Here is a 15129-nt window from a genome sequence, read left to right as displayed (position 1 = left end):
TTGGCTCTTACAGTGATGGTATGTAGTTTGGATACATTAAGTGTTCACCCTGAGTGTGAATGTTGTCCAGTTAGATGGCGATCTAACCTGTCTAATAAGCCTAACGTGCGGCGAGCGATATTTCTCTCCAATTCGCACAGCTAGTCAGCGCTACAGTATATGTACAGTACAGCTGTCCAGGACAGCCACCATGCTATTTCATTGGACATACCGGTCATCATCACAAACATAAAATGGCATGGTAAAATGCATGGTTACAAACCTGAAACTAGTGTTAGAAGTCACAGAACTATCCATATTCTTCCAACAGATTTATCTACCCCTGTTTTATCTGTTAATACCCCACAGATGAAACTGGCCCTTCTAAATGTTAGATCACTAAATAACAAAACATTTCTAGTTAATGATCTAGTCAAAGAAAACAACTTAGACTGCATCTGTCTAACAGAAACCTGGCTAAACAATGACACGGCAACAGCAACTTTGATAGAAGTGTGTCCGCCTGATTACAGCTTTCACCAAGTTTCAAGGACATCAAAAAAAGGTGGAGGAGTCGCAGCTATTTTCTCCTCTAAACTGTTGTTCAAAATCACTGAGCTAGGTGAATTCACATCATATGAATATCTTGCTATAGAGCTCAAAACCGAATCAATACGTTTTGTTATTATATATCGGCCACCCAAGCACTCGCCAATATTCATACAAGAATTCTCTGAACTATTATCACTATGTGTCACTAGATATGACAAAGTAGTTTTAAACGGAGACTTAAATATCAAAGTAAATAAAAAAGCAGACCCAAGAACTATTGATCTCTTAAATCTCCTTGACAGTTTCAATCTAACTCAACACATAACAGACCCAACACACCGGCACGGAAACACACTAGATCTAGTGATAACAACTGGACTAAATATCAATAATATTTCAATAACTGATCTACCCCTCTCAGACCATCATTATATACTTTTTAATGTGGAAATTATCCTAACAAAAAACAAAAAAGAATTCTTAGTCCTAGAAGATATTTAGACGATACAGCTATGATGACATTTTTTGAACAAATTGCTCTATATGAGCCGACTAACCATGATTGCTCTCTGAATGAAATGGTAGAGAACCTCAATGATGCACTATTATCTGTGTTAGACTCTGTTGCACCACTGAAAACCAAAAAGAAGTGCACAAGCAGAACCTCCCCATGGCTGAGAAATAAAAATGTTAGTGAAACGAAAAGAAAATGCCGTGCAGCAGAGAGAAAATGGAGGAAAACAAAGATCACTATCCACTACAATATCTACAAAGATACACTAACCACCTATAACAAAACCATCCGTCTAGCAAGGAGAGAATATTTCTCCAACATTATTACAGAAAATGCCAGAAATTCCAGAGTTCTTTTCTCCACCATTGACCAGCTGCTAAACACTGTCCCTGCCCCACCTCCATCCTCAGCAGTTAAATGTGAAGAGCTTGCTTTGTTCTTCAAGAACAAAATAACTTTGATCAGAGCGAGTATTATTAATAGTGGGGTCGAAACTGACATCAGTAGATTCTGCAACATAACCATGAGCACATTTACCTGTATCACACTTAGTGAACTTTCCAAAATTGTCAGCGAATCTAACTCCACAACCTCAGATATTGATCCTATACCCACAACATTCTTTAAGCGAGTGTTTGATAGTGTCTCAGGTCCGGTGCTAGAGATTATAAACACATCCCTTAGAACTGGCGTCTTCCCAGATGCCTTCAAAACAGCTGTTGTAAAGCCCCTATTAAAGAAACCCAAATTGGATAACAGTCTACTTGCAAATTACAGACCAATATCAAACCTTCCATTTATTAGTAAAGTACTGGAAAAGATAGTTTTAGTCCAATTAAATTATTTTCTTGAAGAAAATAACATCCTGGAAGTCTCGCAGTCAGGTTTCAGGAAATATATCACAGTTATCCTGTTAGATCTCAGTGCAGCATTTGATACAATTGATCACGACATCCTAATCAATAGACTGGAAAAGCTTATTGGGTTCACGGATAGTGTATTGAACTGGCTGAAATCATATATCACAGGAAGGAAGTTTTATGTTAGTTTAGGTGACCATAGGTCCAAGAAACATGAGAACTGCTACAGGGTTGCTCAAGGAAGCTGCTTAGGTCCATTACTTTTTTCTCTTTATATGTTACCACTCGGCGACATAATCAGAGAACATAACATAGATTTCCATAGCTATGCGGATGACACACAACTATATGTATCCACTGAACCCAACGATGCAACGGCCATCAATTCCATTACCAACTGCCTGTTGGCAATAAACAAATGGATGAATGATAACTTTCTTAAATTAAATGAAGACAAAACCGAAGTCCTACTATGTGGCCCCAAATCCAAAAGAGAGATGCTTATTAAGAATCTTGGAGGCTTAACCCCCTGTCTTAAACCAGAGGTGACGAGTCTCGGTGTAATCCTGGACTCAGATTTGAATTTCAACTCTCACATTAATAAAGTGACCAAAACAGCTTTCTTTCACCTGAGGAATATAGCAAAGGTACGACCATTCATAAACCAAAATGATGCAGAGAAGTTAATTCATGCTTTTATATCCAGCCGGCTGGACTACTGTAACGCACTTTTCACTGGTCTTCCCAAGAAAACCACTGAAAGACTACAGCTCATTCAAAATTCTGCAGCTAGATTATTAACCAAAACTAAAAGGAGAGAACACATTAGTCCTGTCCTAGCTACTTTACACTGGCTCCCTGTTACCTTCAGAATTGACTTTAAGGTCCTTTTCCTCACATACAAAGCTCTACACGGACAAGGACCTAGCTACATTGCTAACTCCTTTATAAACTACACACCAGCTAGAACACTGCGATCATCAAATGCAGGCCTATTAGAGGTCACCAGAAGCAGTCATAAGAAGATTGGTGATTCGGCCTTTGTCAATTACGCCCCAAAACTATGGAACAAATTACCCATAAATATTAGGGAAGCAAACACTCTAGACATTTTTAAAAGACAGCTTAAAACCTACCTTTTTACCGAAGCATTTAAGTAATTTGATCTCAAAAGGGTTTTCCTACTTTTTAAAGTTGTTTTCTCTCTTGAACAGAGATCTTATTGGGATTTTTATTTTTGTTTGAATTGTTTATCACTTGTATTATTGTTTTTATTGATTTATGTAAAGCACCTTGAGCTACAATTCTTGTATGAAATGTGCTATATAAATAAAGTCTTACTTACTTACAGTGTATGTTGTGCACACGACTTGTTTTGAATGAAAATGTTAAATCGTTATATCTTATTTTGGCTTTATTTAATATTTGTATTTATTGAAAATGCAGGGTTTTTTTTTACAGAGAAGTTCAATTAATAAAAGTCATATTTACCAGCAAAGAACAGCCTGATGGACCTCTGACTCCCGGTCCATCAGCACTGGATCTCCTCAGGCTGCGTCCTTTCCCCTCTGCTCTTCTCCCTGTACACCAACAGTTGCACCTCCAGTCATCCGTCTGTCAAACTTCTGAAGTTTGCGGACGACACCACCCTCATTGGGCTCATCTCTGACGGGGACGAGTCTGATTATAGGTGGGAAGCTGACAACCTGGTGACCTGATGCAGCCAGAACAACTTAGAGCTCAATGCTCTTAAGACAGTGGAGATGGTTGTGGACTTCAGGAAGAATACAGCCCCACTCACCCCCATCACCCTGTGCGACTCCCGAGTCAACACTGTGGAGTCCTTCCGCTTCCTGGGCACCATCCTCTCCCAGGACCTCAAGTGGGAACTGAACATCAGCTCCCTCACCAAGAAAGCACAACAGAGGATGTACTTCCTACAGCAGCTGAAGAAATTCAACCTGCCAAAGACAATAATGGTGCACTTCTACACAGCCATCATTGAGTCCATCCTCACCTCTTCCATCACCATCTGGTACACTGCTGCCACTGCCAAGGACAAGAGCAGACTGCAGCGTATCATCCGCACTCCTGAGGAGGTGATCGGCTGCAATCGACCAACCCTCTGGACCTGCACACCTCGAGGACCCTGAGGCGAGTGAGGAAGATTGTGGCCGACCCCTCCCCTCAAAGTAACGCCTGGTGTGGCGAATCCAGCCCTGAAAGGCCTCAGGGGCTATATTGCCACATGCCTCCTCCATGGCCTGTATCAGGGGCATCTGCGCCTGCGGATTGCGTTCGTATACCTTCCATCTCCAGGCAGAAAAAAACTCCTCTATTGCGTTTAGAAATGGAGAGTATGGTGGGAGGGGAAGCACCAAAAACCGTGGGTGAACCAATTGTGGATCAGAGCAGCCCGGTGGAAACTTACATTGTCCCAGATAACAACATACCTGGGCTGCTCTGCATGGACTATTTGGTCGGGTGGAATAAGTGTGTTGTGGAGTGTGTCCAGGAATATGAGGAGACGGGCAGTGTTGTAGGGGCCAATGATTGAGTGGTGATGGAGGATGCCGTTGTGGTTTATGGCAGCACACAGAGTGATATTCCCTCCCCGCTGGCCAGGGACATTGATAATGGCGCGTTGTCCAATGATGTTTCTGCCCCTGCGCCTTGTTTTGGAGAGGTTGAAACCAGCCTCATCAATATAAATAAATGTATTCGACTCCTCAGCTGCCTCTAGCTCAAGAATTCTCTGAAACAAACATGACAATATTACAGTAGTTATCAGAAATAGGCCTACACATAACGCATTAACCATAAGACAAATAAGGAATACAATAATCAATGACCAAGTCACATTCCCCAACATTCTCACAGTTGGCCAGGCTACAGTGGACCGTGTTCTGAGGCGGAACGCACTAAGAATGAAGCAGATATACAGAGTGCCGTTCAACAGAAACTCAAAATTGCAAACATTGCAAAATGTACAAATACAGAACAATGGAAAATACTCTAAATACAAAAATACAACCGTTTTTCTGTCATAGTAGGCCTAGTATTTCTTACCTATTTTCTCTCCTGAACGTCCGTATGATGGATGCAACGGAGTAGCGGCTAATATTTGGTTGCACCCTCTGGCCTGCCTCCTGCATGGTCAAACCATGGTTCACGACATGGTCGACCACTGTGGCCCGAATTTCATCAGTGATTACTGCTCTCCTTCCACCTCTTCCTCCTCCTCGTCCGCCTCCTCGTCCCCCTCTTACCCTTACTCCTCTGCCTCTCTGAAATGCTTGTGCTTCCATGTCGTTCATTGCTCTCCAAACCAGGAGCTCACCTATGTCCCTTATATTGCTAAAACCTTGACTATAAATTGCACAACAGCCTTGGAAATTGAAGTTTTATTAATTGAATAACAATGTGTTCTGTCTGAAAACAAGGAGCTTTTGGCATGGATGAAGTGTTAAAAATAAAGAGGATTGTGTGTAGTGTTTTGGAGACAGTCTCAAAATGTGTTTATAGTTCAGCAGAATTGGTTAAAAGAGTTGGCACATGAGTTACAAGTTGTGGTGATTGTGTCATATGTTCCTATTTTTGTGTGTTAGCAATCGATAAAAACTGTAACATAGTTTATTCCCGTTATTTTAAAACAGATTTGATTTTTCGTAAAAACGTTCATGACATAATGGCAAATATTATATTATGTTAAGCGTGAGCATAGACTGTTGACATGTCTATCTGGAGCAAAGACGAAGATTAATACTTTAACTGATAACCACAATAGGAAATGATATATATTTAAATAATATTAGTCTTGCCTTCAGAAGCTTTTGTTAAACACACTCATTATTCTTTTTTTGATCGTGTCATCAAGCCAGACTGCTTTTGTGGGACAATGAAGGTCCTCAGTGACTCTGTTTCACCCCCACTTATATCTGATGGAAACGTCTTGTATATAGTTCTGTTAATATGCCCCTTTCAAAGGCACATGTTCAGACTAGATTCGCGCTAGCCCAGGGGTCGGCAACCCGCGGCTCTAGAGCCGCATGCGGCTGTTTAGCGCCGCCCTAGTGGCTCCCTGGAGCTTTTTCAAAAACATGAAAATGGAAAAAGATGGTGTGAACATATTTTTTGTTTTAATTATTAAAACAGAAATGTTTTGTTTCAAAATGTGTATGTGTATAATAAATATTTTATTTCAACATGTCTGTCAACGAAGATTTACGTCATAGGCTGCGACACACGTTTCTTTCAGCTCGGCGTAATGCCAGACAGGTGGCTGTTGCAAACAAACCGGCGGGTGTGTCATGGGCCATGGATCCCAAAGGGAAAAAGAGAAAGATAGCTGAGGAGAACAGAGGATTCAACAGTTTTTGGACCGAATCATTTGCTTTCATTGCCAATGCGGAAGGATTGCCTGCATGTTTGCTTTGTAATGAGAAGTTGTCAAATAACAAAAAGAGTAACGTGGAAAGACATTTCCAGGGAAGGCATGCTACATTTGCAGCCGAGTACCCAGTTGGGAGTGAGAGAAAAAGTGCGATTGCATGAATGCTCATTATGTATTTGTAGCCTACTTATCATTTTGATAGTAATATAGCTAATATAGACCAATTATCACCCTACGTCACACCACTGTCAAGCATGCTCAACTGCGCATGTCGGCTGCAAAAGACGGACTTCTCCCAGACACAGTTGGATCAGGTCATCATATATCTCTGGCCACTGGATTTCAGAGCTTGACATTAACTTTTTGAGGCACTTGTCCTTTGAACAAATACATTTACGTTTCATTTGTCCATGCACAAAAGTCACTTGACCCCCGATACCTTAAATATCCTGACCGAGTGATAGGGCAAAACTAGCCTGGCTAACGGAGGTCACTTTTTCAGGCAAATGACGAATGAAACAGGCTCGGTTAAAGAAATCCGAGATGCTGGCTATCTTCAGCAGGCTTGTATCTACAAAAGGCAGTCCTCCCTGACCTTTATAGTGGAGAATGGAGTGAAATACAACATTGTGCACACTGCCAGTGAGTGACCCGAGTCTGACTGAGGCTAACAACGTCAAAACGGGGACGCAGTCTCACTCAGATTGCCAGTTTTAAACAAATCACAAAAATAATCGGACCAGCTGGCTAAAAGCAGAATTCCCATATCTCTTTAAAGCTGCCCTGCTTGACTTTTAAGGTGTATAATTATGGAGGACCAAACCTGCCAAAATTAAAAATAAATAAATGTATAAATAAATGTATTTATACATAAAAAAATGTAAATATATAAAAATAAATGTATGAAAACATCTTAATTACGTATTTATTTATTTACATGGCCATTTATTTCTGTATTTATTTATTTTTGTATTTATTTATTTCTGTGTACATTTATTTCTGTATTTATTTATTTCTGTATTTATTTATTTCTGTGTACATTTATTTCTGTATTTCCTTGTCCTTAAGCTAATGAGGTAAGCTGTCAATCAATGTATGTCACGGTGTCACCTTAAGAAGATGATGGACTTTCCATGCCTGGGGTTGCTATGACTACCTTAGTAAACAAAAGACTGCACACACGCAATAGATAGCGAGATATGAGAGTTTTGGCTAGCTAACCTTGCTAAAAAAAGTGCTAGTCAAGATGTTTAACTTTTTCGCGTTGAGGCTCTGGATACCAATTTGTACCATTTAGCTGCCTGCAGAGTCATAAAGAGAAAGAGTTGCGTCAATTGCCTTTACGTTCATGGTACTGTACTGTACTGTAGGCTAGTTAGAACTAGAGCGAGCTACTGTAGCATCAGTTTCAAACACAGCAGCATTGTCGTTGAGGAACAGTTGTACTGTACTGTATGATGGAGTTGTGCCAAGGTAAGAATGTGGAAGTTCTTGGCCCATTTTCTGGCATCTAGTACATTTAACATTTCAGTATCTTAAATTGCCGAGATTTTTTGATGCTAGCTAGACATGTAGAAGCCAGAACGTAGCAAAAACAATGTGCTACAAAGTGAGTGATGACCTGTTTATGTAATGATCAGTGTAGCTAGCTAATTTAGTGCACTATTTATATTTATTGAGAAACTAATGCCTACAAAGAAGTTTGTGTGAGAGGAAAGCTGAATTTAATTATTAATCCGTAACTGTGGTCGCTTATTTGCACCATAGTCTGGGGGTTGGTACAGTAAGAAATTGGATGATATTATACAGTGTCAAGGAACCATCAAAGAACATAGTACAACATGGTTAATCTATTCATAAAGTGAATGTTTACTAAGCAAACTATGAGTTAGAGACCATTGTAACATTCAGTCCATCATGTGATTATCATTACAGCTTACTGTCTGTTTATGTGTGTGTGTCTATGGCCCTTGCAGTCTGGCATTGCTACTGATGTTGATGTGAGCTGAAAAGGAGGCCCAGTGCCTTGGAGGTGGATGTCAGACCACTGGACGAAGGAGCGCTGGATGGGAGACCACTAGTTGAAGGAGCGCTGGATGGGAGACCACTGGATGAGAGATTTCTGGATGAGGGAAAATGTGATGGAGTGGGCTGTCTTATATTTAAACCACAGTATTTTTGTCATTACTATGCTTTTAATTGTGGTCGTTATTGAGTTATATTGAGTTTGCTCCTGTTGACTTTAGCAAACCACCTCTTTCTCCTCTCACTATCAGCTGGGAAGCCGTAGCCTACATCACGACTCCCTATTTGGAGCATGCAATACATCCCCATGCATCACACCCAACCATTATGAAATCCAAGATGCTAGGTGCAAGACCAAGACAGCGCGGTGTAGACAAAAGCGTTACCTTTATTGTGTCACCCTTTACACTCTTTTCATAGCAGAGACTAAAATAACATGTGTACATATTTGAATAGTCATGTTGACTATCATGTAGTTGTACTGTAGCCTTTCACAACCAAGTCCTTGAGGTTTAATCATTGTGCACTACACATGCATAAAATGATACTATATAGTAGGGAAAGATTAAATAAAGATGCAGAACAAACTACTTGTTTCCAAGTTACATTTAATGACAACACATGAAGGGTATGAAGAGATTCTTGAAGACATTCTTAAATTGGAATACAGCTCCTATTGCATCGGTTGATTTTCCAAATCCTGTTGATAATGACATGTGCAGCACGCTCCCTTACAAATGCACTGCTTGAACTATGAGTATCGGTGTACCTCAGTAAATTAGAATATTGTGGAAAAGTTTGTTTATTTTGATTAGTAAATTCAAAAGTTGAAACTCATATTATACAGATGCATTACACACACAGTGAAATACTTCAAGCGTTCATTTTAATTTTGATGATTCTGACTTTCATCTAATGAAATCCCAAAATTCAGTATCTCAGAAAATTAGAATATTACACAAGACCAATAAACCTAAGGATTTTTAATACAGAAATGTCAGCCGACTGGAAAGTATGTTCATATAGGCATTCAATACTTGGTCTGGGTTCCTTTTGCATGAATAATTGCATCAATATGGCATGGAGGCGATCAGCCTGTGGCACTGCTGATGTGTTGTGGAAGCCCAGGTTGCTTTGATAGCGGCCTTCAGCTCGTCTGCACTGTTGGGTCTGGTGTCTCTCATCTTCCTCTTGACAATACTCATAGAGTCTATGGGTTCAGGTCAGGCAAGTTTGCTGACCAATCAAGTGATACCATGGTCATTAAACCAGGTTCTGTTACTTCTGGCAGTGTGGGCAGGTGCCAAGTCGTGCTGGAAAATGAAATCAGCATCTCCATAAAGCTTGTCAATGGAAGGAAGCATGAAGTGCTCTAAAATGTCCTGGTAGACGGCTGCATTGACTTTGGACTTGATAAAACTGTGGACCTACCAGCAGATTACATGGCTCTGCAAATCATCACTTGGAAACTTCAAACTGGACTTCAAGCAACTTGGATTCTGTGCCTCTCCACTTTTCCTCCAGACTCTGGGACTTTTATTTCCAAGTGAAATGCAACATTTACTTTAATCTGAAAAGAGGATCTTGGACCACTGAGCAAGTCCTTTCCCTTTTCTCCTTCGCCTGGGTAAGACGCTTCTGACGTTGTCTCTGGTTCAGGAGTGGCTTGACACGAGGAATGCGACAGTTGTAGCCCATGTCCTGGATACATCTGTGCGTGGTGGCTTTTGATGCACTGACTCCAGCCTCAGTCCACTCCTTGTGAATTTCCCCCAAATTCTTGAATGACCGTTGCTTCACAATCCTCTCAAGGCTGCAGTTATCCCTGTTGCTTGTGCACCTTTTTCTACCACAATTTTCCCTTCCACTCAACTTTCTATTAATATGCTTGGATACAGCACTTTGGGAACAGCCAGCGTCTTTAGCAATGACTTTTAGTGGCTTACCCTCCTTGTGGAGGGTGTCAATGATTGTCTTCAGGACAGCAGTCTTCCCCATGACTGTGTAGCCTACTGAACCAGACTTAGAGACCATTTAAAGGCTTAGGAAACCGTTACAGGAGATAATCATCTGATTAGAGTAGGACATCATGAGTCTACAATATTTAACTTTTTCAGTCAAATGTTCTAGGATACTGAAATTTGGGTTTTCATTAGCTGTAAGCCATAATCATCCAAATTAAAAGAAATAAACACTTCAAATGTTTCACTCTGTGTGTAATGCCTCAGTATAATATATGAATTTCACCTTTTTCCATGATATTCTAATTTACTGAGATTCACCTGTGTCGGTCTAACTGCAGAGTATAGTAGTATAACCATGCTTATAAACTAGACCGCACCATTTCAATGATATGCAATCTACATAATTTATTTGTGACCTGCTAGGGAAGTTACCCGGCTACTTATGTAATGTTACAACACTGGATTAAAATCAAAATGATTAGAGCTACGTCTAAATTCATTTACACAAGTTTCTTAGTTTGACCCGTCTGACGTGTGTGACGTCTGAGTGCGTCAGACGGGTCAAACTAAGAAACTTGTGTAAATGAATTTAGACGTAGCTCTAATCATTTTAATTTTAAGGGACACTTGATTAACTTAGCTTCAACCCTTACGACGAACGGGGCCCTGGGGCCTGTTGCACAAAACTAGGATAAGGGATTAAGCCAGGATATCTTGGTGATCCTGGCTCAATTGATCCGTAATCCGGTTGCACTAAAGATGGATAGGGGGCAGGAGGATATGTTATGGTATAAATTACCATGGAGATTTATTCTGTGGAGCTAGCCTGCTCCAGACCAGGCTAAATTCCAGGATCTATTTAATCTCATCCCTAATGTCAGTCAGCAGTCACCACAAATGGAAACCAATAGTTATTTCACTGCTCACTATACATTGTTATCACATATAACTAGACCCACTGTCATTATTTAAACGTTTGTGATCATTAATTTCAATGATTTTGGATAAAAAATGATTTTTAGATGATGTTGCTATCATTAGATAATTTACAGTTTCCCATAGACTATAAGGCTATATATAAAATGATAGAATATTAGGGCCACAGAGGGGAAAAAAACACAAGTCATAATATTGTAACCAGTTGTTTTAAAGGAGGACAGTTGTTAAAATGACAGATGTGGGGCATTTCGTGAAATTGTACTTCAGTATGGTTTCATAAACAAAGACATGCTGATGTGCCAGAATATCACATTGTCATAAGTATCAAAACTGTAAAAACAATATGTAGCTTTTCTGCAGAAAGAACCAGCCTCATAAATTTATGACTTTATCCTTTTTCTTCAGTGTGGCCCTAGTACTCTGTCATATAAACAAATACACATTCCATATGAATATAAAAACACAATGTGTAACATTATGTTCCTTTATTGAATAAGGACAAAACAAAGCAGGTAAACCATCAGCTCCTTTCGAAACTGAAGTCACAGTGACTCTACAAGATGGAAAGCACAGAATCCAAGCATATTATACAAAATGATACATACACATTCAAAGGTCTGTATATAACACACCCTGCATGTCTGCACACTAAAATAAATGCAGGACAAATCCATACACATCAACTGAACAGACAAATGAATGGATGCAGTAGCCTCCCTGCAGCCTTGTATTACACACAGTATACCGCACAAACATCATAAGAGGCCAAATTCGTAAAAAAACGAACCCAAAAAAACCCAAATTCCTCTGCCACCGCAGGACATATTTAACCAAAATTGAAAGCACACATACTAACTAAAATAATTCAACACATATTGGTCCCTCAGCAGCCGACCACTGTCGTCATCAGGGAAGATTGCCGGATTGTCCCAGTCCATGGCTGGTGGCACTCTGGGGGCCCTCTCCTTCCTCAGGCAGGCCACATTGTGGAGGACAGCACAAGCCACAGTAATATCACATGCCCTAACAGGGCTGACCCTTAATTTGTGAAGGCAGTGAAAGCGTGCCTTCAGGAGGCCAAAGGTCATTTCAACTCTGGCCCTGGTCCTGGCATGGGCATGGTTGTAGGCCTGCTGTGCTTCCTGGGGGTCTGTGAAAGGTGTCAGGAGAAAAGGCTGGCAGCCATACCCCCTGTCTCCCAGCAACACACCAGAGAATTCACCTGTCAACACAAAATCTCATCATTACTACCTCATAAACACAGTGATATTCTTGACACAGCCATGATGGTTATAAATAGGGGTTGTGTGGCTTACCTTGTGATAGGCACTGATAGATTTCAGAGGCCCGAAAGATTCTGGAGTCATGGACTGAGCCAGGCCATTTTGCCACAACATTGCTGATCACACAGTCAGCATTGCAGACCATCTGAAATCATAAGATGAGGAATATTACACCAATCAATGCACATCACTGGCAATGCAGAGTGTTCGTCAATGGACAATATCAAAGTTATGTTCACCTGAACATTAATGCTGTGAAAGGATTTCCTATTCACAAAATCGGCCTCATGGGCACCTGAGGGGGCTTTTATCCTTATGTGTGTGCAGTCCACTGCACCAATGACATTGGGGAAACCTGTCACACAAAGTAATGAGTATCCTACTATGTGTTAACAGTTGTCCTGTAATTTGTAGATCCTCTTACCTGCAATCCTATAGAACTCCTCTTTGATGTCACAGAGTCTTCTGTGGCCAGGGAAGGAGATGAAGACATCTGCTAATGCTTTGATAGCCAGACACACACTCCTTATTGTGCGGCAAATTGTGGCCTTGTTCAGCTGTTCTGCATCCCCCACTGAGTACAGGAAGGCTCCACTAGCAAAAAAGCGCAAGGCCACACAAACCATTTGCTCCACACTCAGTGCATGGCTCCGTGCAGTGCGGTGCTTAATCCTGGGACCCAGTAGTCTGCATAGATACCTGATGCCATCTGCAGAAAACCTGTATCTTTAATATAGATGGTCATCAGGGAAGGCCAGTGGGTCCAACCGGTCCCTGAAGACCCTTTCTCGCCTGAAGGCTCTCCTCAGCACAAGTGCTTCTTCATCCACCACATCTCGCACAAATGGGCATGCCATTGTCAGAGCAGAAAGGAACACACAATTTTGGGCCTTCATATAGGCTAGTGGCCACACCTGGTGCTGGGGGGGTGGGCAAAAGAGGGCGATGCCTTATAACGATGACTTGGTTGTACTGATTGCTGGGAAAATAAAAAAAACCTTAGAAAGATGCCACCGTCCTGTGTGCTCACAATAAGAGCTCATATGTCATGGCTCACTTGACTTTACGAGAATATACCTAATTTTTATTTTCAGCTGTGTCATCTTCTTGGAGCTGGGGGAGGAAAGAAAAATAATGATTAATACATTTGTGTTACAGTTAGCATACAGTGTACATTGAAGGCATATCTCACCTCCCTCTCAAGTTTTTTTATTTCAAGGTCCAGTTTCCTAATTGTCCTCTTTTTTATTTCGGACTCCAGTGCAAGATTTTCCATCTTTTTCTTCTTGTACTGAATGTCTATGTCTGCCAGTTCTATTTGGCGCCGGAGGTGGTTGCCATACAACTTTCTGATAGCTTGTGAGCTCTGTGAACACAATACAATTAGCGCAGCTGGAATTTGGCAGGATGTGGTATCCTTTTATTAATACGCACTATGTTGCCAGGCTGGTTTTCCCACTGTATAGCATCTGGGTCCTGTAAAAGAAATTAGATTTTTTGATTTTGATGAGGACTCCTCACCATTGTAGAGTAAATAGTACTTTCACAGTCTTAACATGATACCTCATGCCTTCTGGAATCCAGAGAGATGGTCTCCTCCTCATCATCGTCTCCATCATGTGCTGTTGCTGCTGCACTGGGGCCTTCACCCTATCACATTTAATCGGATTTATATTGAAGCTAGTAGACAAGACATGCCAGGCCTACAGTATGCCTTTGATGGAGTACTCACTGGATCAGCATCGTCTGGTGCTTGTGCTGGTGGCTCTAACAGGAACACAGTGCTGCCAGACACTGCAAGGCAATAGGTAAACCAAAGTCAGAGAGTCCAAATTGATTCAATATGAATGTGGTTGTATCCCATGTAGAGATGGAAGGACATACCTTGAATGAAGCGGGTGGCATCTTGGGAGGAACCTATGCTCGTCTCTTTCCCCCCAGGGATCCCCTCTAAGACGGGCCTGCCTTTATTTAGCTCCAAGGCCATGTCCTCTGCTGGGGTAAGGTCAGCCTTTGGTGACCCACCACCCGTGCCTTGTCTGTGGGTATTCTTTTTCACTGCTAAAACAGTACAGACAATGTGTGAGCAGGCACCTTCTGGGTACAATATATGCTTGTGCTTTGTTAAATATTAGTCAGGGACCATACCATTCTGCAGAATGTTCTTGTATTTGATTTTGACCTGCTGCCATGTCCGTTTTGGCCCGTTCATGTTTAATCTACACACACACACACACACATTTAATGGAGTCACACTGCAAAAAATTACTTGGTATTTTTGTCTTGTTTTCAGTAAAAATATCAAAAAATGTATCATAGCTTTATACAGTGTGATGGAGTTACTTTACACAATTTCACTCATATCTGCAGTGCATTTCAATTAAAAATTTAACCGTTTCATAATTACAGTACAACTGCATTTTTGGAGATGTGAATTAAATATTTGAATTGTAATTGTGATGTTTCAGCGGAGCGGTGAGTGTGTAATTGTGCACTACTTACGCATTCAGGCGGTCTGCAATACTTTGCCACGCTTTTTCTCTTTGCTTTATCACTGTGGCGGTGTTGCCTTTCTTCTTAATTATATCTTTTACCTCCTCGTATGCCTCCATGAGGATTT

At 41.0% G+C, this 15129-nt stretch overlaps 1 protein-coding gene across 5 annotated transcripts; it reads right to left on the bottom strand.

Moving 5' to 3' along the window:
• Positions 1-11696: 11696 nt before the first annotated feature.
• Positions 11697-15129, bottom strand: LOC134012281 (putative nuclease HARBI1). Of its 5 annotated transcripts, XM_062452054.1 has the most exons (12): positions 15012-15129; positions 14658-14728; positions 14394-14570; positions 14242-14303; positions 14073-14159; positions 13944-13985; positions 13702-13875; positions 13587-13622; positions 12934-13488; positions 12749-12864; positions 12543-12654; positions 11697-12448 (listed from the first exon to the last, which is right to left on the bottom strand). In XM_062452054.1, the coding sequence occupies exons 1-8, from the start codon at positions 15119-15121 to the stop codon at positions 13587-13589; spliced, it is 759 nt and encodes a 252-aa protein (XP_062308038.1). In that variant the 5' UTR covers positions 15122-15129; the 3' UTR covers positions 11697-12448; positions 12543-12654; positions 12749-12864; positions 12934-13488. The 5 variants fall into 5 exon arrangements, with proteins under 5 accessions (XP_062308038.1, XP_062308036.1, XP_062308035.1 ...); XM_062452052.1 differs by having other exon boundaries at positions 13587-13875; XM_062452051.1 differs by having other exon boundaries at positions 12934-13875.

The sequence above is a fragment of the Osmerus eperlanus genome, chromosome 25, assembly GCF_963692335.1.
Source record: "Osmerus eperlanus chromosome 25, fOsmEpe2.1, whole genome shotgun sequence".
Lineage (NCBI taxonomy): Eukaryota > Metazoa > Chordata > Actinopteri > Osmeriformes > Osmeridae > Osmerus > Osmerus eperlanus.
This window is presented reverse-complemented; position numbering and strand designations above follow the sequence as displayed.